Below are 23,427 nucleotides of genomic sequence, written 5' to 3'. Positions count from 1 at the left end.
CTGATTAAGGACAAGGAAAAGCCCTTACAAAAACATTTTAAATCAATTTTGAAGACTTCTCTCCACATGAAATGTAGGACAGTAGAATTGAACATGTATTAAGGCCATGTGAAAGGAGCCAGTGGATAAAGCATTAAAAAAAAAAAAAAACATGCATGAAGTTAATGTATTACAAAACACCCTGAGGAAATGAGAGAAAATGGAGTGAAGGGCAAAAATCTATAATCAATGGAAAATATTGACAGGTAGAGGAGTGTCACTTTTTCAGAAGCCAAAGGTAACACCTCAAGATGATTCTGCATGTGGAGAAGTGCAAAGTGCAATGCTTCCTACTTGATGCTCTCTGGGAATCAGCATAGATAAAGCTGGGTTTAAATCTCAGGGTTCTGATTTGCCACCTGGTCAACACAACACACTTTCCAGCCTCCTTCGAGGGAGAGGAGTTGGTCATAAGAATACAGTAATGCTTCATGGAAATCAAGGTGAGCATAAACTTTTCTCATCTCTAAACTTATGGGCATAATGACAAGCCAGCAATGAAGCATGGCCATCATCTGTAGGCAGAGTATCTGGGAAAATTCTCACGTCTGCAGTAGACAACTCTATTGGTTTTGGTAATAAGATTAGAGGCAGTTGTATAAGTAAATCCCTGCTCAAGTTTTCTGCACAAATATCTGTTCATGACTTTTCAGTGCCATTATATATCATTTATTTATGAACACGAGCCCCTTGATATCTTCTGAGGATGAGAGGGTTGGTGAGGAATCAAAAGGAGAGTGAATAGTCATTGTGGAAATCGAGAAAGGAAAATGATGAGGTGAAAATTAAAAAGACATTCAGAGAGAGCAGAGGGCTGAAATTCTATATCTCTAACAGGATCTGTCCACATGTTTTTAACTCATTAATCCATTTGGCACTCAAGGTGTATATAACAAAGGAAACAAAGAAATATACACATAATTCCATCAACCTTTTATACTAGAGGGGTGAGAGAAGAGCCCTGAAGGAAAAACCATCATTATCATCATTGCCAAAGTAGACATGTGTGTGACCTTATATCTGAACAGTTCACAAACATTACTTTGATTACCTAATCAAATGAAGGTAAGTATTTACTATCCTCAACTACAATTACATATGAGGGCAAAAATGTTGACTTATCCAAGGTAAAGTAGCAAATTCAACTCCCCTTTAAACAACTTCACTGCCTCTTAAATTATGATTTAAAAATAAAAATATTCTTCAAATAGACATTTATCAGAAAAAACATTTAATCTTATCTATATAGTTGTATTGTTTAGCTTATCAATTCAATCCAAGAATGAAATTCTTCATCTACTATCTTATTCCACAGAATGAGAACAAAACAATTGACCCTATTCTTAAAGAATTTCTTGGGAAACAGAATGTAAAGATATGAGTAAATTACAAAGCAGAAATATGTGCAATATAACAGTAAAACTCAGGCTATGCCATAAAGGACAAGACATATATACATTTCTACTATAGAATCTGATAAAAATTTCAAGAAATTGGCATATTTAAGTTCCATATGGCTGATAAGTTTCTTAGAGGGGTGCACGCATGCTATGTCACTAAGCTGTGTCTGACTCTTTGTGACCCCAAGAATTATAGCCCACCAGGGTCCTCTGTCCATCGGACTTCCCTGGCAAGAATACTGGAGCAGGTTGCCATTTCCTGCTCCAATTTAGAGTGGTAGATAAGATAATAAGAAAACAGGATCCCATTCCAGGTTGTGTGAACCACGCTAGCAAAGACTGAGTTTCAAATGTGCAGAGTGTGTATAATTAGTTTCACAGAAGAACTGGATGTGGGTAGAGTAAAAATTACTATTTACAGGAGGAATTCATGTAAAGTTACTGAATCTTAAGTTTCAGGGATGGTCAGTTCAGTTCAGTTCAGTCGCTTAGTCGTGTCCAACTCTTTGCGACCCCATGAACTGCAGAACACCAGGCCTCCCTGTCCATCACCACCTCCTGGAGTTTACCCAAACACATGTGCATTGAGTCGGTGATGATATCCAACCATCTCGTCCTCAGTTGTCCTCTTCTCCTCCTGCCCTCATCTTTCCAGCATCAGGGTCTTTTCCAATGAGTCAGCTCTTTGCATCAGGTGGCCAAAGTATTGGAGTTTCAGGTTCAACATCAGTCCTTCCAATGAACACCCAGGACTGATCTCCTTTAGGATGGACTGGCTGGATCTCCTTGCAGTTCAAGGGACTCTCAAGAGTCTTCTCCAACACCACAGTTCAAAAGCATCAATTCTTCAGCACTCAGCTTTCCTTATGGTCCGACTCTCACACCCATGCATGACTACTGGAAAAACCACAGCCTTGACTAGATGGAACTCTGTTGAAAAAGTAACATGTCTGCTTTTTAATATGCTGTCTAGGTTGGCCTTAACTTCCCTTCCAAGGAATAAGCGTCTTTTAATTTCATGAATGCAATCACCATCTGCAGTGATTTTGGAGCCCCAAAAAATAAAGTCAGCCACTGTTTCCACTGTTGCCCCATCTATTTGCCATGAAGTGCCAGGACTGGATGCCATGATCTTAGTTTACTGAATGTTGTGTTTTAAGCCAACTTTTTCACTCTCCTCTTTCACTTTCATCAAGAGGCTCTTTAGTTCTTCACTTTCTGCCATAAGGGTGATGTCATCTGCATATATGAGGTTATTGATATTTCTCCTGGCAATCCTGATTCCAGCTTGTGCTTCATCCAGCCCACCGTTTCTCATGATGTTTTCTGCATATAAGTTAAATAAGCAGGGTGACAATATACAGCCTTGACGTACTCCTATTTGGAACCAGTCTGTTGTTCCATGTCCAGTTCTAACTGTTGCTTCCTGACCTGCATACAGGATTCTCAAGAGGCAGGTCAGGTGGTCTGGTATTCCCATCTCTTTCAGAATTTTCCACAGTTTATTGTGATCCACACAGTCAAAGGTTTTGGCATAGTCAACAAAGCAGAAATAGATGTTTTTCTGGAACTCTCTTGCTTTTTCAATGATCCAGCAGATGTTGGCAATTCAATCTCTGGTTCCTATGTCTTTTCTAAAACCAGCTTGAACATCTGGAAGTTCACGATCCATGTATTGCTAAAGCCTGGCTTGGAGAATTTTGAGCATTACTTTACTAGCATGTGAGATGAGTGCAATTGTGTGGTAGTTTGAGCATTCTTGGGCTTTGCCTTTTTTTGGGATTGGAGTGAAAACTGACCTTTTCCAGTTCTGTGGCCACTGCTGAGTTTTCCAAATTTGCTGGCATATTGAGTGCAGCACTTTCACAGCATCATTTTTCAGGATTTGAAATAGCTCAACTGGAATTCCATCACATCCACTAGCTTTGTTCATAGTGATGCTTCCTAAGGCCCACTTGATTTCACATTCCAGAATGTCTGGCTCTAGGTGAGTGATCACACCATTGTGATTATCTGGGTCGTGAAGATCTTTTTTGTACAGTTCTTCTGTGTATTCTTGCCACCTCTTCTTAATATCTTCTGCTTCTTAGGTCCATACCATTTCTGTCCTTTATCAAACCCATCTTTGCATGAACTGTTCCCTTGGTGTCTCTAATTTTCTTGAAGAGATCTCTAGCCTTTCCCATTCTGTTGTTTTCCTCTATTTCCTTGCATTGATCGCTGAGGAAGGCTTTATTATCTCTCCTTGCTATTCTCTGGAACTCTGCATTCAAATGGGAATATCTTTCCTTTTCTCCTTTGCTTTTTGCTTCTCTTCTTTTCACAACTATTTTTAAGTCCTCCTCAGACAGCCATTTTGCTTTTTTGCATTTCTTTTCCATGGGGATGGTCTTGATCCCTGTCTCCTCTACAATGTCATGAACCTCCGTCCATAGTTCATCAGGCACTCTGTCTATCAGATCTGGTCCCTTAAATCTATTTCTCACTTCCACTGTATAATCATAAGGGATTTGATTTAGGTCATACCTGAATGGTCTAGTGGTTTTCCCCACTTTCTTCAATTTAAATCTGAATTTGGCAATAAGGAGTTCATGATATGAGCCACAGTCAGCTCCTGGTCTTGTTTTTGCCGACTGTATAGAGCTTCTCCATCTTTGGCTGCAAAGAATGTAATCAATCTGATTTCTGGGTTGGCCACCTGGTGACGTCCATGTGTAGAGTCTTCTCTTGTGTTGTTGGAAGAGGGTGCTTGCTTTGACCAGTGCATTCTCTTGGCAGAACTCTATTAGCCTTTGCCCTGCTTCATTCTATACTCCAAGGCCAAATTTGCCTGTTACTCCAGGTGTTTCTTGACTCCCTACTTTTGCATTCCAGTCCCCTATAATGAAAAGGACGTCTTTTGGGGCTGTTAGTTCTAAAAGGTCTTGTAGATCTTCATAGAACTGTTCAACTTCAGCTTCTTCAGCGTTACTGGTTGGGGCATAGACTTGGATTACTGTGTGATATTGAATGGTTTACCTCGGAAACGAATAGAGATCATTCTGTCATTTTGGAGACTGCATCCAAGTACTGCATTTCAGACTCTTCTGTTGACCATGATGGCTACTCCATTTCTTCTAAGGAATTCCTGCCCACAGTAGTAGATATAATGGTCATCTGAGTTAAATTCACCCATTCCAGTCCATTTTAGTTTGCTGATTCCTAGAATGTTGACATTCAATCTTGCCATCTCCTGTTTGACTGCTTCCAATTTGCCTTGATTCATGGACCTAACATTCCAGGTTTGTATGCAATATTGCTTTTTACAGCATCGGACCTTGCTTCTATCACCAGTCACATCCACAACTGGGATGGTCACTTGCCAAAAAAAAATAAAATTATTCTCTAACAAAATTTAATTTTCTTTTATAAAGTTTTTTTTTTTTTTTTTTCCCTTAAAGACTGTCCCCTCAAAAGCTGCCTCCAGTAGCACGGCATTTACAAAAAAAAAAAAAAAGCCAAAATAGTTTTAGTGATCAGTGAAACATAGGCCTTCTAATGATAAACTTCACATTTTTCCAAACAATCATAATGTTTTCAAGGTTTAAAAACAATGAGGTAAAAAATGACTTATAAACAAATGACCAAAAACTTAGCTTTTATCTGTTAAAAGGGGATGTGAAGGACCATGTAACTTGTGAAAGAAAAATCTGCAAATTTTTAAGTTTCAATGCAGAGAATTCCATGTACTTTGAAATGCTCATATTTATATCAAGTTCATATTTATATCAACATAGACTATTGAGTGGATGAATTTCTGTACTCTTAGAAAGGTCACCACTACTAAAACCATTAAAACTGAAAAAAAAATGATGGCTGAATGTCATGTAAAACTGTGATTTTATGACAATTTATAGGCAGAATTCCTAGGAAAATTCTCATATCTGTAATGTTATTCCAGTAGGATTAGAGATCAAAATTTCTTCATCAATTAAGTATTATGCATGATAGCACAGTGACTAAATATATTTTATAAACTAAGGATAATAATACTACAGAACTTCTTAGAATATTTTCTATATTAATATGTTAATATCCAAGAGGAATATAATTCTTTGTTCAAAATATTCTTTTGATGTTTTTGGCAAAATATATCACACAAATAAATTTGAGAAATCCTACTCATGTACTTAGTGAGTATAAACATATACTCATGTACTAAATATACTCTCATGCACTTAACGAGTTTATTTAGAGATGACAATTTAATTCATTATTAAAATTATAAGATAAAAATGGATATATATCTCTAATTGATCTACTTTGGGAAGGTTGTAATCATGTACCATACTTATATTTAGCTAGCAACTTTAAAAATTAATTCCACAATTCTTACCTTCAACTGATACTCAATTTTTAGTTTGTACTTAGGATATCTTTTACCACCTTCTTTATTTAACATCACCTGATTATTATTCTGAAACTGTATAATTTAAAAATGCTTTACCACTTTAGGGCAGGCTTATTGTGAAATAGACAAGTGATTTGTTTAAATAACTATCATGGAAACTTCTATGCAAAATGGACAATCTCCCATTTACAAATTACTTTTAAAAAAGATCAGACAGTGATAAAAATAACAGTTAAAAAAACTTTTGTAATATAGAAGAAAATATTGAGAAATGATAATTTCATACAAAGGATAATGATTTCCAAAGTTAGCTACCAGATTTCTAAGATCTGCTAAAGGTCTAAAGACTGTACTATCTCAGTTCCATGTTTACTTAAAATACATATCTACCAGGGTATGGATGGTAAGTGTTTGAAGAAAATAACTGATCATGTGAAACTCTCATCTTAGCTTCATATTAAATCAGTAATTTCCAAAATAAATAAAATGAAAGGTAGTAACCAATGCATGATACTGATTTGGAAACTCCATGTATTCTCTAAAAGGAACTCAATACTGCTCAGGATCACTAGACATTTTTCATAAAAAAGGGAAATAATATAAAGCAAATTAAATAATCATACCATTACCAAAATGAGACATTTGATAATACAGAAATTATGTTCACAATTAGCACTATATATTGAAAGCAAGAAACAACAATGGACATGAAAATAGCCATTTTTCCATTAAATATGGTAAAGGGCAAATTATAAAACTAAAAATCAAACATTAATGACATTTCCAATATAGCACTTTACAACTAACTGAGCAGAGAGCAGGGCTTTTTATCATGATTTACCTCATCAGACCATTCTCATATATCAAATTAATGACAGAAAATGGCGAGCAAAATTAAGCTGTAACTATTTACTGGAATAAAGGGAACTTTATGTCAGATAATTGTTCAAGCTTTTCTCATGTCAGATAAAGAAAATGACTCCAAAGAAAATATTTCAGAAATAAAAATATTAGATGGCATGTTAAGACTACAAATGGAGAAATTTAATAGTTAGGTGAGTAATTTTTAAACAAACAGTAATTTTGATACGGCATCCTCAAGATGGTGAAATGGCCACATACAACACATACTCACAAAATTGAAGAAATAAAATGTACTATAGGATCTTGGATAGTTTGTACTTTTAAAATGTGGGACATGGAAAGAAAATGTAATTTTTCACATCTTCTGCAACTCTTGCTTGCAATTATTTCCCACAATATTAAACATATCAAAATAACAATAATAGCCATTTTATATTGGGGAGTAATCAGTTCTATATAGTAATATACATAGGTAGCATTTCAGTGTCAGAACAGATTTAAAATCCATTGCATTGTTTATCATTGTATCTATATTGCTGGGTAAAAGGAAAGGAAAATGTGTGTTACGGTTATGTGGAGTTTAATATCAGAGCCCAAATATCTGTAATCACGCTCCATTTTATTGTTCTGTGATTAAATCATTTCATTATTACATTATTCCTGGGTGAATTTCCCTATATGGGTTTATGCTGTCTAGTTCATAAATCGGTGAAGCAGTCTGTAAAGTTAGACTGTTTTGAGTCATCTGGCAATCAAATGTGCCTATTTACACTATAAAAGTCTTTTTTATTTCATAATGAAATCATAAGCTTAATCTGATAGACCGAAATTTGCATTTAGGTCTTTATTTTTTAAGCAATGACTCTGAGAATTTTGGAATGCTTTCATTTAAACAGAGCCAAATATATTTTAAGTGAGTGAGAAGATTTAGCTTCAATAAATACAGGAAGACCTCAATTATGAATTATTTTGATGTGCAGCTAATGCAATCATCTATAATTAACAGCTTTCTTTAGTGAAAAGAAGATCTCTCTTTTCTATTTATTGATACTAAGTTTTAACCATATTTTAACTGGGATGGAAAAAGAGATGGAAGGAAGATATCTGCTCTGTAGAGAAACTGGATTACCCGAAAGTCCTAGCTTGATGAGCGAAATATAGGAGCACTTTTCTATGCTGCCTATGAGGTCCTCTCCTTTGGTAGTCATTTATGTTTTCCCTAAATTGTTCTATTTTGCCTCTCTACTCAGGAACATAAATCTACTATGTGAGATATGAGGCTGCAGAAGATGCAATCAGGAATCTGCAGGACAAAAAAACTGAACAATTTAGCAATCACAGTCACTGTTAAACAACCCCAATGCTTCTTGTAGTAATCTAAGTAAAGGGGTCACATTCTCCTCTATAAAACATGTATCTTCAACACATAATGATGTGGAGCATTTCAACAGGTACTCAAGTTAGATTGTTCTTACATATTGGAGACTCAAACTATGAGATTACTATAAAAGGGAAAAATACAGATTAAAGTATCTGTGTAATCTTAATAAGTACACAACATTTACTTGGCTATTTAGACAGTTATCACAGCTCCTACAATGATTTAGAGATAATATCCAAGCTAACTGGCACATTAACATATGTGGAATTAGGAAAAAAAAAAAAAAAGATGACTAAGCTAAGTTCCTCTTCCTCTTAAAACATCAATAAAGAAAATTCTACTTGTCTAAGTTCATTCATTCATGCAGGAGTTCTCAGCTATATTGTCTGCCTTCACTTATTTCTCATAAGATTAAAGAAACAAGCAAGACAGAAGTCACCAATGTCTGATTTCCACCCCATCTTCCTCACAGTGAAATCGTGACTCAGCCATAGGTGAGAATGTTTGTCAAGCAGTGCTGAGAAACGTGATGTGGGGGGGCGGGGGGAAGACTGGGACTAGTCGGCTATTTCCTAAGTTTTCAACCTTAGATACCTATTAGAATAACTTGGGGTGGCAGGGAGGTGGTTTCCCAAAATTCTGATGACTGAGTCCACCTAGAGATTCTGACTTGATTGACCTGCCATGCAAAGCTAAGGACTTGGATTTCTGCTTGCAGACCTTAGGTGATAAAACTAAATCTCTGTGTTTTACCATGTTCTTCAGCAAAATTAAGGAGTAAACAACTCTATTTATACCATGTGCTTCTCTGCAGTAATCCGATTTGATGATTATATTCTGTATAGTTGTTTCAAAGAAACACTCATGGGGTTTTTATATTTTAATCATACTATTTTGAAATATATCTTCAAATTTTTGATTTATGTATTCAGATAATCAATTTCTGTATCAAGAAGAGCTTCCCCATTTGACATACTATTTGAATCAGTAATATGTCATCTTAATTTTATACTTGAATAAAAGCCTCTCTTTAAAGAGGCTGGCATTTTGATGCTGCGGTCATTCGATTTAAGAATGTGGTTTTCTTAAGAATTATTTTTTTGAAATAAAATACTCCAGTCAATGTTTGCCCTAGCAGGATGTGGTTTTACTTTCTAACAGGCTAAACTTTACTCCTGAAGCTCCTGGCACTAAATAAAAAAGTAAAATATTTTTAATCTGGTTTAGAATCAGAAGGCCCAGTTTGCTCATCATGAAAGATAATTGGTCAATGAATATGCAGAGGCAGTGGGAAGCTCCTTTATGCTCAAGAAAGTGACTTGATCTACATTTCCTTTTATATAAAAGTATGCCTGTCAAAATATTATACACATTGCGCCCATTCCCTTATTCCTGATTTTTTTTTTTTTTAATACCTGAGAATCTCCAACACTCTTAAAAGGCTGAAAAAGGAAGACTCTTTGTAACAGATTTAAATTTAGTAGTAAAACTACCAATGCACCACACGGTGGAGTCAAACATCCACAAATCTATGTGGCCAATATGTGACAGGAAATCTGAGCAGATATATGATGACCAAATAGGGCAATGCCATTCATTTTGTCCTGCTTTTCAGTGATGTGTTAAAACAAGTACTCAGTTTCTGAAAAGGGAAAGCTAACCCCATTAATCTTTTAATTAGCAATGAAATTTTATGCCAATTTATAGAAACACATTGGGTATGAATTTTCATTTATACAAAGCCTTACATTTAGCTTCATTATATAAGCTTAGAAAAAATGTCATTTTGGTGGTATTCTTAGGAAGTTCTTTGTCTGACACTGTGCTTAAGTTCTCACTTCACAGACAATCCCTTTATTCTCTACTTGTTTCTTCCAGGGGAGATTCAAATTGAGCTTCAGGAAAGGCAATCCCTGAAGTAAATCTGAATAGTTGCTAACTCTGTTCTGGAAAACAATTCACTTTGATGTCATCTTAAAATAAGGCTTGGAGGGACTTTCCTGGCAGTCCAGGGGTTAAGATTCCACACTTGCAATGCAGGAGGCACGGGTTCGATCCCTAGTCAGAGAACTAAGATCCTATATGTGGCATGGTGTGGTAAATAAATGAATTTTGGAAAAGAGTGTTTCCATAGCTTTTGGGTGTCATACATTTTATAATATATTACCATTTGGGGAATTCAAAGTTAAGATCATCTTGAAAATACAGGTGCAAACAGAAATGTAGGGAAAATAGATTTGAGCTTGTTAGTATTCCAAAATCTCTTTTTTCAAGTAGATTTGAAATTTCCTAATCTGTGTGCTGTTATCAACAATATTTTGAACTGTTATTAATAATCTTTTATCATAGTTTTTGAGAAAGTAAAACAAAAATCTTTATGTTATTAAACTGGCATGTTATATTCATGTTTATGGAATCATGTATTCATAAGTAAATAAACAAACATTCAGGGTCAACAACCTTTTCAAGTAAACAATATTTTTTTTCTGAAAGTTCCCAATTTTTACCTCAGACACTAAGAACTTTTGCCAATCTCAAATTTGCTACTCATAGTTTCATTCTACCAGCTTGAAAAAGGAACTACATTTATTTTATAGTATAACTGATTTTAATATTTATACTGAACAGTATTTTTCCTTAATTACATTCAAAAAAGTATGAGACATCTTTAATCAAACATTCTTCCAAATTCATGTCACTAAATTAAACAAAATAAGCAGTTCTACTCTGCCTTTAGTTTATAATCATGTAGTTCTCAATTCAGTAAAAATTTCCCATTCCTATCATGCATTTTTCTAAAGCTTGCCTAAAAAAGTTTGTATGTGGCTCAAATTAAAAGGGTCTTCAAAATAGATAATGCTGGAGAACTTGACAAAACTAGGTAAGTTTGAAGAAGTGTATATACCAGGGAGGTTACATATAGCCCTAGTGGAAACCTATCATGAGGATTTTATCATCAAAAACTTCCCCAACTTCACTTTCTTCACCTCTTGTTACAGCAGTCAATGAGGAATCCCACCACTCTAGACTTTTTCAGCCCATCCAAACTACTTGTACTCTATCCCATGTACTCAGAGTTTCTCGGTCAAACTTATACAATATGGTAAACTAACCCATGCTATTATGTTCACTGATGCTTTGAACATCCATTTAACTGTGATTTAATGCACTGTAATGGCATCATAACCATAATTTATAAATCTAGTATTTCATAAATCCAAATTTATTTTAAAGTGAAAACATTCATGTATTTCCACCAATTAGTGGGGAGAGCGCCTTGGGGATGGACAGATAACCTTCTAATGCTCCTCACATTATAATGTATCAGTCTGAGTTATCCCTGTGTATTGGGTTCCTAATATATACATATGATATGAAAATTAGCTATGTTAACTTACTATCAGAAAACTCTAAAGACATTTATATAAATAATACTTATGATATTTTACAAACAAGCAAATGTTATTTAAAAATAGAAATACAGCATTATTGTCCAAGTTGAAAATTAATATGAATATAGCCTAAATTTACTCAGTATAAATTTGACTTAGATTTATTTTCATTACTATTTTAACTCTGATTCTAGAAAAATTAGTTTAATACATTTCATAATTCAGATTGAATAGTGCTAAATATATTGTATGTGAGTATGAGCATAGAGAATATTAGTATTAGTAATAAAATGTAAATTTATATCTCTAATTCCTTGTTATTAACTACTTGCAACACATTAAATGTAGAATATAGGTTATAAGAATTTTGATTCCAGGATAATGAAGGTGAGTTGATAAGAAAATATTTGGGGCTACATTTTTAATAGAAAAAATATTTTCTTTATAATTTACATTCCTATGGTTTCCCTCCAGCTAAAGTATAGATCAAAAATAGTGATAAATAGCAGACTTCAGTGTGATACTGCCCCAGCCTTTTAAGTGTCTATTTCTAGTTCCTCCATTACATACATTCGAAAATAAATCTTAGAGTACTAATCTAGAGCTCTTTGTCCCCTTATCTCCAAACAGTCAAATTAGTCGATCAAATAACACTCTGTGCAACTAGATGAATAAATTTTAAGTTAGAAATTCACCACTGTCTTGGTCAGATAATAAAAACCAAAGAAGCTCGTCCCAGGTTCTACTTGCCTGGGCTTCCTGAGGCATCTGAGCGGCGTCTACTTTGTCAGCGATATAAGCTGCCAACTGCTTGTCAATTGATGAGAGGGACTCCTGAATTAACTGTAAGGATTTTTCAATCTCCTGGGCAGACTGGATACTCTGTTCAAGCAACTTTTGCCTCCTCACAGCCTAAAGAAAGAAAGGAGAAAAAAAAAAGAAGAATCAGTCCAATGTTTATTGGTGATAGTTTTTCTGCATTCCAGCTACAAAGCAAAAGAAGATTCTAGATTCTCCCTCATCACCTTTTTGTAAGATAGATTCCGCAGCTTCCTGCCACTCATTCAGCTCTACTTAAAAAAGTGAAAATAAGAATAAGAAAAAAAGAGCACACAAAATTACATCAGGAATCTCTGCAGGACAAAAATCACAGTATTATGTACATCAAGGAAAGAGGCTTGGAAAAACATTAGTGAAGTCATCTCCGTCATTGCAATCTGTCGTTCTCAGGCTGAATGCTCCTCCTTGATCTCATTATATAGTTCAAGAGATTTGGTTTACTTAGAATAGGGTCATCGTCATCACAATCCAATTCAAGATAGATAATCCACTTCCACCAGTGAGACACATATACAATCTGTTCAGAATCAGCTCCTTTTCAAAAAGGGAATTTTAGAGAAACATTTGGTTATGGATTTATTTTGAATACTATTTCAACCAACTATGCGTGGTATTTTTTTCCTCCTCTTCTTTTCACAATTTGGATTATGGAAATTGCTTGTGCAATTGGATTTGTGTTACTGCTGAAGTAGAACAAATAATAAGTAACCCTAATATAGCTGCAATTAATCTTGATTGTTACTATAAGTATGATTATGATAATTTAACACTTTTTAAGTATAAATAGCATGTGGAACAGATTGCAGAGTCTCCCTTCAAGGATTTGTTCACCTTTAAAAGAGTAGTTATAAAAGAAATGGGACAGGTAACTTACTGAGAATTCCTTAAACTATGCATCATAATCAAGAATTTTTCCTTATTATACAATATGAAGGCATGATTATCTGATACAAAAGAACCATCCTTCCCATTGACCATGATCAGGGTTTTAAAAATAATCCTGCTTTTTTATATTACATACAGAATATTACATATGACATAAAGAATATAAATGTTGGCTCTTAACTTTAAAAGATACTACAGATATCAATGTCCTTTAATGAAGCCAACTTGAAATATAGCATTACTCAAGTGAGAACAAAGCTAAAAGCATCTGGACCAAAGGAAAAGGAGCTGAAAGATGTGTGATGCTAAAGGAGCAAGGAAGGTCTTCTGGGTATTTCTACCTACACCATAAATCTTCAGGATTCTGTCTGAGGCTTTTCTTCCTTAACATTCTACCCATACCCTCAAATACAATTACATCTCATAAGCACACAATTCTTAACTCTGTATCTCCAGTGCAGATTCCCTGCCTGTTCTCTACACTTGCATATGCATTCTCCTACTTGACTTTTCCACCTCAGTGTCCCACAGCCATCAAAATAACAACAGCACTAAATATGGGCCCACTCTCGGACCTCCCCAACTTGCTTTTCCTCTTTCTGTGTATTCTTTTTTCCTGTCTGTGTTTTATCATCATGGCCTTTATTAGCCATTATTTTAGATATTTCCTCTTCTATTATATCCTTCACCATTTTGCAATTAATGAGCCCATCAGTCACCAATCCCTTCTTCTACCTTCTAGTATTTCTTGATTCCATCCTTTTCTCCCTCACTTTACCACCATTACTCTACTTGAGGTCATTAGCATTTCTTGCCTCAAACATGGTTACAGGACTCTTGGCTGGTACCCTGCCATGCCACTACTCATCTGCAAAGCAGATACAGTATGTTATTTGTAAAGCAACATAATAATTATCTCCTTCAATCATCCAGTGATTCCTTATTTTCCTTAGGATAAAAGTTGTACTTTTTAATATGGCTCAAAAGTTCTTTCATAGTCCCCATGGTATCTTCTACTATTTGCAGAAGCTATAGAGATACATTATTTTTAATTTCGTAGCATACACTCTATCCCTTACTTTATACTTGGCTTTAAACACACTGTTCCATTTTCCTAGAACAATCCCATGACCAACTTCCTTTTCCTGGGTAAATTACACTCATCCTTTGAGTCTTACCTTGGAAATGTGGACATCTCCCTCTCAGGTAGCTGACCCTAAAACCCTGTGTTCTCTCTTGCCCTTTTATTTCTTTCTCAGCATATATAACTCACATTGTAATTTCCCATTAACTGCCTCTACTTTAGACTGTAAGCTCTAATGAGGTTAGAGATTATGGCCATTTTATCCATCACTCAATACTCGTTCTGAGAAAAAAGGCCAATAGTTTTATGACTGGATGAATGGTATTTGTGGAGAAAACAGAGAAAAGTTCAAGTAGTCTAAGACCAAAAAATTGGATTCACAGAAGAAATTAAAAAAAAAAAAGTCCACCAACACTTGGAGATATATCTTTTGGAGAACAGATCTTTGTTACTTTTGTTATTATTAAATGTGTCAGAATAGGATAGAGCATTATTTGGGGCAACTTTAATCTATTTCTGTTAAAAATACTTGACCAAAGTCAGTGACCAAGACCTTGTCCTGTATTCTAACTCAAATACAGTTATTTTTTCTTCAGGCAAAATTTCAACTAAAGTTGCCTCACATAATCATTCAGATAACCGTGCTCATGGCTATAATCGGAGCTCTCTATTACAGACGAGAACGTCTGTAGCCTTCCCAGAGCTACTCCTGAGAAATGAATCTCTAATGATAAAACTTCTCTATTGTGACAGGTGGCTGAAGAAACTTTCCAACCAGAGCAAGTAGCAATTGCCTACTCTGGCATTGTGTAAATCCAGTCCTTTATCTGGCTAAGGGCAAAACCAGCTTACTCACCTGTGCACATCTGTAGAATACTAATATAACTGAATAGGATACAATATAGCATAATGTTAAATCACATATCTAGCCTCAAAATTATTTTTAGAGATCTAACTTTTTCAATTCATGAAATTCTACTGGTTGAAAGAAATGAAATGGCCTACAAGATGATGGCAGGCTTGATCTCAGGTGGTTTGTCTCTTTCCCTGCCTGGCAGTCAATAAGAGAGAGTGATTCACAGAGATCCTTTGATTATCTCAGGGAGTGAAAAGACCTGAGATGTCAATCCAAGCCTGCAGAATTCTTTGAACTAGTCATGGCATAGGCAGTCTTCTATTTCTAAACATTTTGTTAGGCCAACCCTGATAGGAGGCCAGGCCTGTGAATTTTCAAGGACTCTCGGTGCACTCAACCTGTGCTGTTTCACTGAAAGGAGTGGGAGGACGTCCTAACCCATAACCAGATTTGTGTTGTTGTTCCAGAATACTGCTCAACTGCTGTTTTAAAATGTTATTTCATGTCTTTTGCTAATCCACTCAGCCATAAGCAGAATCGTATAGCTAGGCAAAAACAGCAAATATGAGGGGTGTTAGAAAACCATTAAAAGACTGGCAATCAATTACAAAAACAGAAAAGTAGAAAATTGAATCCTAGTAATGGTTACCAAGAAAAGACATAGTGAAAACATGTTTAATTTGGTTTTCAGAAAAAACTCAAAGAAAACTAAATAAAATCAACATACATGAAAATAAAATATTCTTATTTCCCCCAAAGTGCTGTGCAATATAAAATTAAGAGGTTAATGGTTTCTGTTGGCAATGCAAAGTTGTCTCCACAGTGAATTGATAGTTCCTCGCATTCCTTTTCAAAATAACAGATTAACCCTTGTGCCCCAACCTTCACTTCAAACAGAGTGCAGCATACCTAAGAAACTGTGGAAGAATGCATTTTTCATTCTGAAGAATATATTTTTCATGAGAAATAAAAACTGTGAATTTGCACCAAAGCACATATATTTAAAATATGAATGTGCTATGCTCAGTCATGTCCAACTCTGTGGCCCCATGGACTGACTGCAACCTGCCAGGCTTCTCTGCTCATAGGATTCTTCAGGCAAGAATACTGGAGTGGGTTGCCATGCCCTCCTCCATGGGATCTTCCCAACCCAGGGATCGAACCTAGGTCTCCCGCATTGCAGGTGGATTCTTTACTGTCTGAGTCACAGGCTTTAAAACAGAGAAAATTTAGACAAATTATCCCAGTGACTTTATTTCACTAAAGGAGGTACATGTCTTTACTATAATTGTTAAGCTCACTATAAATATAATACATTTTAATTGATTTAAGATGATAGATAAACTCATGGTTGCAAATGAGTTAGGAGTGTGGGTGTTTTTCCCATTAAAATGAGACCTGAGGAAATGATCATAAAGATCTATTTCTCTTATAGTTTAGCTTTCTAGCCAGCAGCAAATATTAAGCATGGAATATTTTGAAGAATTAAACTATACATACACTCTCTCATTATGGGGAGACTGGAATCAAACTAGAAAAAAATCTAGTAGAATGCAACAATACTTTTCAGCCAAATGAAGAAAATCAAATCTACATTATTGAGTTAAAGAATGTCAGAAGTGTGCTTTTGTCCAAAATTCCCTATCCGACTTTGGCTGCAAATCCCTTCTGGGTGACATACTTCATAAATTTTTATATACATATATATGTACATGTGTGTATATATATAGAAACACAAATTGCTAAAATAAATAGTCCTGAGAATGGTAATTCACAATAGAGCATTAGATAGTTTAAGGTCATAAAAATAACTTTCTCCCAATATCTGTGGGATCTATGAGTGGGAATGGGAGAAACTGTCAGTATTTTGCTTTTTTGATGGAAAAGTGGGGAAACAGGATTTTGATGACTGTATATGATTGTGGAAAACCAAGTGAGTGAAGGAGGTTTTCATGAGGAAAACCTTGCGCTGGGTATCAGAGTAAAAGGGATCTTATGAACAGGCAGCATGGGTGTGCAAAAGATGTCCTTTGAATTCTTGGCATCTTTCATGAACCTTTGTTTCTTTCCAATGATGTAATAAATATTCCTTGGTTGCCTACTATGTGCCAGGCACCAGGGAGCTCTCAGTTATTGTTTTTAAACTACTCAACAGATTCAGGTTTAACATTGAAAAACTGACCCTTTCATTGACTCTGAGGCAAAAAAGGGATTCTTTTTAGTGGGCTAGGATTCTGAAAGATATCTGGCTTCTCAGAAATTTGGAGTAGGGATCTCCATAAGAATTATAGATTCTGGCCTGTTCTGGTTCAATTTGCAAAGAAGACATCAGACTCTTAGTTCAGACAAATTAATATAAGTATTTCTAGTAAATAAAGAAAGAAGAATAGATGTCAGATGGCTGATTTTACAAAAAAAAAAGAAAATATAGCATGGTTTACGATCATCAGGCAGTAAATGATAAACTTATTTATTTTACTTATTTTTCTTACTTTTATACTTATCAGTGAGAGCTGGATGTGCCAAACATTTTGATTTTCAGCATTTCGTTTTCCCTAAGTAGTGAAACATTTTAGCCAATGTTAAAGCTAAACCTCATTTCTCTGAATGATGTTTGTAGCAGAGGAACTAAAAACAAAACAAGAAAAATCTATGTCCCAAATTCTGATGCAAATAAAGGAAAGCAATCCTTGAAGTTTCTGCTTGGGGGAGAGCATTAATTGCCACCTTGAATGCTGCTACCTTGGCCAGTGTAAAACAATAGGGATTAACCAAAGAGATATGCTAAAACCAAATCCTAAACTCCTGGCTCTTCGGGAATTAATGTGGAGACCCAAGAGGGCACTAATCTACATTATTTAGCAGCTGCACCACATTGCACAGACGGTCCTGATCAAGTTCTGTCTTCTGGAGTTTCAACTTCAATAGGCCTGGTAATTAATGTAACTGCTTCCTTTTAGTTTTTCTTTGTCATCTATGAGGAGGTTGTAATGTGTTCAAATGCCAAGTAGTCATTCTCAGTCTGTCATATTTGGAGCAACAGGGATGGACCTAGAGATGACCAAAGTAAGTCAGAAAGACAAATATTAAGATACCATTTATATGTGGAATCTAAAATATGACACAAATGAATCTATTTATGAAACAGACTCACAGACATAGAAAACTTATGGTTATGAGAAGGGAAAGAGGGTGGGGGAGGGACAAATTAGGAGTTCGCGATTAGCAGACACGAACTACTATATATAAAATATATAAACAACATGGTCCTACTGTAACTGTATTCAATATCCTGGCACTATATTCAATATCCTTTAACAAACCAGATTGTAAAAGAATATGTACGTGTGTGTGACTGTGTGTGTCACTTTCCTGTCCACTAGCAACTAACACAACATTGTAAACCAGCTATACTTCAATTAAAAAAAGAATATTCAATTTGAGGGAATTACATTGTTGGGTTTGAGAGCAATTTTGATTAGCTGTTTCCTCCTGTCCTGACTCTGATTTAACTTGAGAGTTATTCTGCAGCTGCACTGTTACATCATGAACACAGTGGACTCTGTCATTTTAGATTTTTGGCCATTGCCTTCAACTGAAAACGGTAAGTGCTACGTTTATCTCATTCTAAGAGACGGGAATAAGATTTACCTCAAAAGGGTTCAGAAAAGAGGTCAAAAATGGACCTTTCCTTCATTACTCCACCAATCTCACGTATTCCAAAGTTGTCTGAAAATTTAGGAGAGGATCATAGTCACATTGAATCCATGGCCCAAGAGGAGACTGTGATGGCTCCTGTTTACTCCTCAGGGAGACAACAACACTGGTAACTTCACCCCTCTGCCCCAAACAAATGAGGCTAGCTCTGAGTCCACCATTTATAAAACCTGGGAGTACAAAGTGGATGGGATAACTTCTAACTTGTACTATGCTTAAGTAGCTGAATGCTTTGTTTGCTTCCTGTGACTACTAAGGTGTTAAAACTGATCTTAAATGGTGACGTACTAAAGAGAAGAAGCATCTTGTACTTCCCAATGCTTGGTGTGGCAAAAGCATTTTTGGAGGTGGAAACCGAAGGAGGCAGATATGTTTTAGCTGTCTAACAGGAGCGCTGCATATGGAGGATAAGATGCCCGAAGACATGTTTACACAGCATACTTTTTCTTGTTAAAGAAATGGGAAGACAGACGAGCTCCTTTAAGACCTCTTAAGAGCCCACACTTGTACCCCAAAGAAAGCAGTGTTTGTGTCTTTACTACATATAATACATGAGCACCATAAGATGCTACTTAAGAGGAGATATGTACCCACTTTCTTTCTTTCCTACTTCTCAGGCCAGTGGAGAATAATGTCACCCAGGTGGGGTAAGGGAAGCTGGTGAAACCGATCATTCTTCCCTTCCAGGGTACATCACTTCAGCATGGTTTAAGCTTGTACTGAAAACAGAACATTAAACTAAATATGAGACTGAAATTTTAAGCTGAACTAAACTTAATTTAACCTTATTTTTTCATATCCTAGAGACCAGATAGCAATTGAATCTATTCAGGATGCCACTAAGAAAAATGAATCAGCCATCTGCTTGAAGCAAAACCATTTCACATTTGTGTTCTATTTGGTTCAAACTATGCAGCAAACTACTGACCCCGTCCATAAATTCAGCACTTGATAAGCTGAGGTAGAGGCAGAGGGAAAAGATGACTGAGGAACAGTGAGAATGTGGTTTAGGGCAGGACAGGAAATGTTTACAGATGACATGAAGAGACCAACGATGAAGGGCCTAGGAACTATATGTGAACCACTGAGAAGTATAGTGGTACAGCAAAATTAGAAGACATATAAAGACATAAAGACAATAGGCTTTGTCTTATACAACAGTAGCAAATGACACATGTTCCATATTCATCTACTGATGTTCCATTTGTGGACCGTTGCTACTACCAACTGCAACACTTGGCGGGAGAACATCCTCAAAGAAGTTCAAAGGTGAGGAATACCCTGGACCTTACTGTACACTTGGACCTCTTTGGGACTGAGGATAGCTGAGCATTTCATTACTTGTCATTTGAAAGGTCCATCTAGTCAAAGCTATGGTTTTGCCAGTAGTCATGCATGGATGTGAGAGTTAAAAGAAAGCTGAGCACTGAAGAATTGATGCTTTTGAACTGTGGTGCTGGAGAGGACTCTTGAGAGTCCCTTGGACTGCAAAGAGATCCAACCAGTCCATCCTAAAGGAGATCAGTCCTGGGTGTTCATTGGAAGGACTGATGCTGAAGCTGAAACTCCAATACTTTGACCACCTGATGCGAAGAACTGACTAACTTGAAAAGACCCTGATGCTGGGAAAGATTGAGGGCAGGAGGAGAAGGGGATGACAGAGGAAGAGATGGTTGGATGGCATCACCAACTCAACGTACATGAGTTTGAGTAAACTCTGGGAGTTGGCGATGGACAGGAAGGCCTGGCGTGCTGCAGTCCATGGAGTCACAAAGAGTCGGACACGACTGAACCACTGAACTGAACTGATGGTAGAAGAAAAATGACTGGTCCCCAATAAGTTGAATGTAACATTTCTAGATGGCTATGTCTGCTTTTAACAGGCTGAGGTATATTTTTCAAGAAGAATCAAGCCAGTATTTTGCAAAAGGAATTAAATGAAGATAAAGAGAAAAGCAGAGGGAGAAGATAATTTATAGCTGGGAGAGAATTTACAATTGCTTACAATCCCAGTAACCATCGAATGCTTCACTTTGTTGCTTTTCCTTGTTTTCAAATTAGTCTGTCCTGCTTTTCCCTAAGGAAACAAGGGTCTACACAGTGTTCCTTGGACAAGAGAGATCAAATAAATAAAAACTGTTGCTTTAACCCACTGTAACTCATAAAGGTTTCTGACATAACTGCTTCTTGTGGCATATTTGTTAATGTGTTTGATAGGCATATAGGTTATAGTTACACAGATGTGCACATGTGTTTGTATACAGTGCCTTTAAATATAAAAGAATATTACATTATTTACAAGGGCCTTCTTGATTTATTTTTGCTAATTTCACTTGGTTTAAACCCACTGAGCAGAAAAACTCTAAACCCAAGTGCATGGAGCTAGCTCCTTGTAATTTCCTTTACAGAAAAAGAAAGTGTATAAACGTTAAAACCATTGGTGTGATGGTTAACTGGAACTTTGTCGGTTTTAGGTCTTTGCAGGTCACTTAAGTTCTTCTGTGACCTCTGAGGGAAGTATACTTGAAAGTAATGTTTGGGAATCGCTTTATCAATGGAACTTGACATCAGATAGCCATGACTTTCAAGTAAAGCATTGGTAGAATGGTCAATGAGCTGTACAGTAATATATCTAAAGACATTTCTGGATTTTTGCTGCATCCATTCATCTTCATAGGTAGACAAATGAAATTGGTCTTCTGCCCTGACAGGAACAAACTAATGTATTATTTCAGCTTCAAAAAGAAAGTGATGGAAGTATAATACAGTAAATCTCAAAGGCATCTACAGAGTTCTTCTAATCCCAGTCTTTTCAAGATAACTTCAGAAGCTCCCTGGTCAGTAAAGTTTCTCTGGACCAATGGCAAGGTGCTCTTGGATTGTACATATGCTTATAATATCACTCTCAACTTTAGGCAATTAATAAATAATTGATATTCAAAAAAAATAAATATCATAGAAAATTTCTCCTGATATGGAATGGACAGAATCAGAGTCTACAGATTAGTTGGGTGAGGATTAAGACCACAAGTTTAAGTAACACAGAGAGAGTGTGTATAAGACTAAAAATCCCAAACTTGTGGTAAAATCAAGTTATAGAACAAAACGATGAGTGGAGATCAGAAACAAGAGTAAGGATGGAGCCACTGCAAAACTTAATTGATTTCTGGCAACTGCTTCTGTTGCTGTCCCAGAAAGCTACAAAAGCAGTGACTCTCCTGTAATGCACATATAAGGTGTGGGGAGGCAAGGTGTCCCAAGTAGAAAACCTGTAGGTTGGGCTTGCAAGCTGAGGTGGAAACGTAATTATCCCAGTGGAGAAAGCCTCTAGGGAGCCAGAGCCTATTGAGACCAATTGCAGATAGACTGGGAATTGTGTCAACTTTTTAATTGTCTCGTAAATGAATTGGCTGTGATGGCCCTTGGGCACAGTCATGTGACAGCAGCCTCAGAGTGGAAGATCTCTTGAAGGTAGTCAAAATCTCCACTCAGGAATTCAGACTCTCAGGCTAAAGCCTACACACAGAGTTTCTGGTCTCTGGGACTTCAACTGATGTGTGGGAAATTGGTCCATCACAGTCTTGTCTACAGAGTGACTAAGGATGGCTATAAGGTTTGGCTATGAATAAAACAGTTTTCAGTCTTCAGGAAGGTGGTCTCAAACAGAGCCTCAATAACCACAAGTGGTGCTTTTCTGATGTACCTTAGTGATCTCTGTTGCATCTCTTTTAGTGTGATGCAGGGCCATGATTGGAGAAGAAATGACAATCCACTCCAGTATTCTTGTCTGGAGAATTCCATGGACAGAGGAACCTGGTGGGCTACAGTCCATGGGGTTGCAAAGAGTCGGATGTGACTGAGCAACTAACACACACATGCACAGGTCCATCATACCAGGAGCCAGTGTTCAGCTTCCCTTAAGACAAAATGCTCTCAACCCTGTTGACCTCTAAGGTCAATCACCAGTGGGGTTAAAATTCTACTCCAGTTGGTGCCAGCTAGATGTGGCATCTACGAAATGTGAAAAGTATCTCTCTCTCATGGGATGTCTGTGATGACTGATCCTTTTTCATCCTCTCCATATGCATGAAGATGAACAATATTTATCACAAACAATTTGATCACAGATACTTCAGATGATCACCATGGTTCTAGAGAAGTGGAAGGGGGAGACAGAGTGTGTTTATGGCTTCCTGCCACCCGACTTATCCACACAGTACTGAAAAACACCTCATGTATAGTTCAGTAAACAGTGGTACCATTGTGCTGGAAGGTTGCTCCAAGGCTTTCAGATCTTTTGTTCTTCAAGTAGGTAAGATAGAAAAGGCTGCACATTTGTAGCAAGGGACTCCTGCTGGGGTCTCTGGCTCTGATATGATTCATTTGGCTGGGTCGCGCACCTTAAACAGCAGGAACAAGATGTAGAAAACAGCTGTTTTTGCTTTTACCTGCCAAATATGCTGGAAACTTATTGAGTGGTAGGCTGGGAGTACAGAAAGAAGACTCGGGTGTGCTGATATGGGCATGGGGAAGAAATAAATACTGGCAAAGCGGTCTATTACACTCAATTCCCTGTTAG

The 23,427-nt window shown here is 36.4% G+C and overlaps 1 protein-coding gene across 9 annotated transcripts in view; it reads right to left on the bottom strand.

Annotated features, from left to right (window-relative positions):
* Nucleotides 1–23,427, bottom strand: part of DMD (dystrophin) — a 2,532,480-nt gene that overhangs the window by 1,299,185 nt on the left and 1,209,868 nt on the right. For all 9 annotated transcript variants that reach the window (XM_043457704.1, XM_043457699.1, XM_043457698.1 and 6 more), the window contains one exon: nucleotides 12,217–12,378. In XM_043457704.1, the coding sequence (XP_043313639.1) occupies nucleotides 12,217–12,378 (162 nt within the window). The remainder of the gene's footprint in view (nucleotides 1–12,216; nucleotides 12,379–23,427) is intronic.

Source organism: Cervus canadensis, chromosome X, assembly GCF_019320065.1.
Source record: "Cervus canadensis isolate Bull #8, Minnesota chromosome X, ASM1932006v1, whole genome shotgun sequence".
Taxonomy (NCBI): Eukaryota; Metazoa; Chordata; class Mammalia; order Artiodactyla; family Cervidae; genus Cervus; species Cervus canadensis.
Note: the sequence above shows the minus strand (reverse complement) of the source record. Positions and strands in the feature narration are given on the sequence as shown.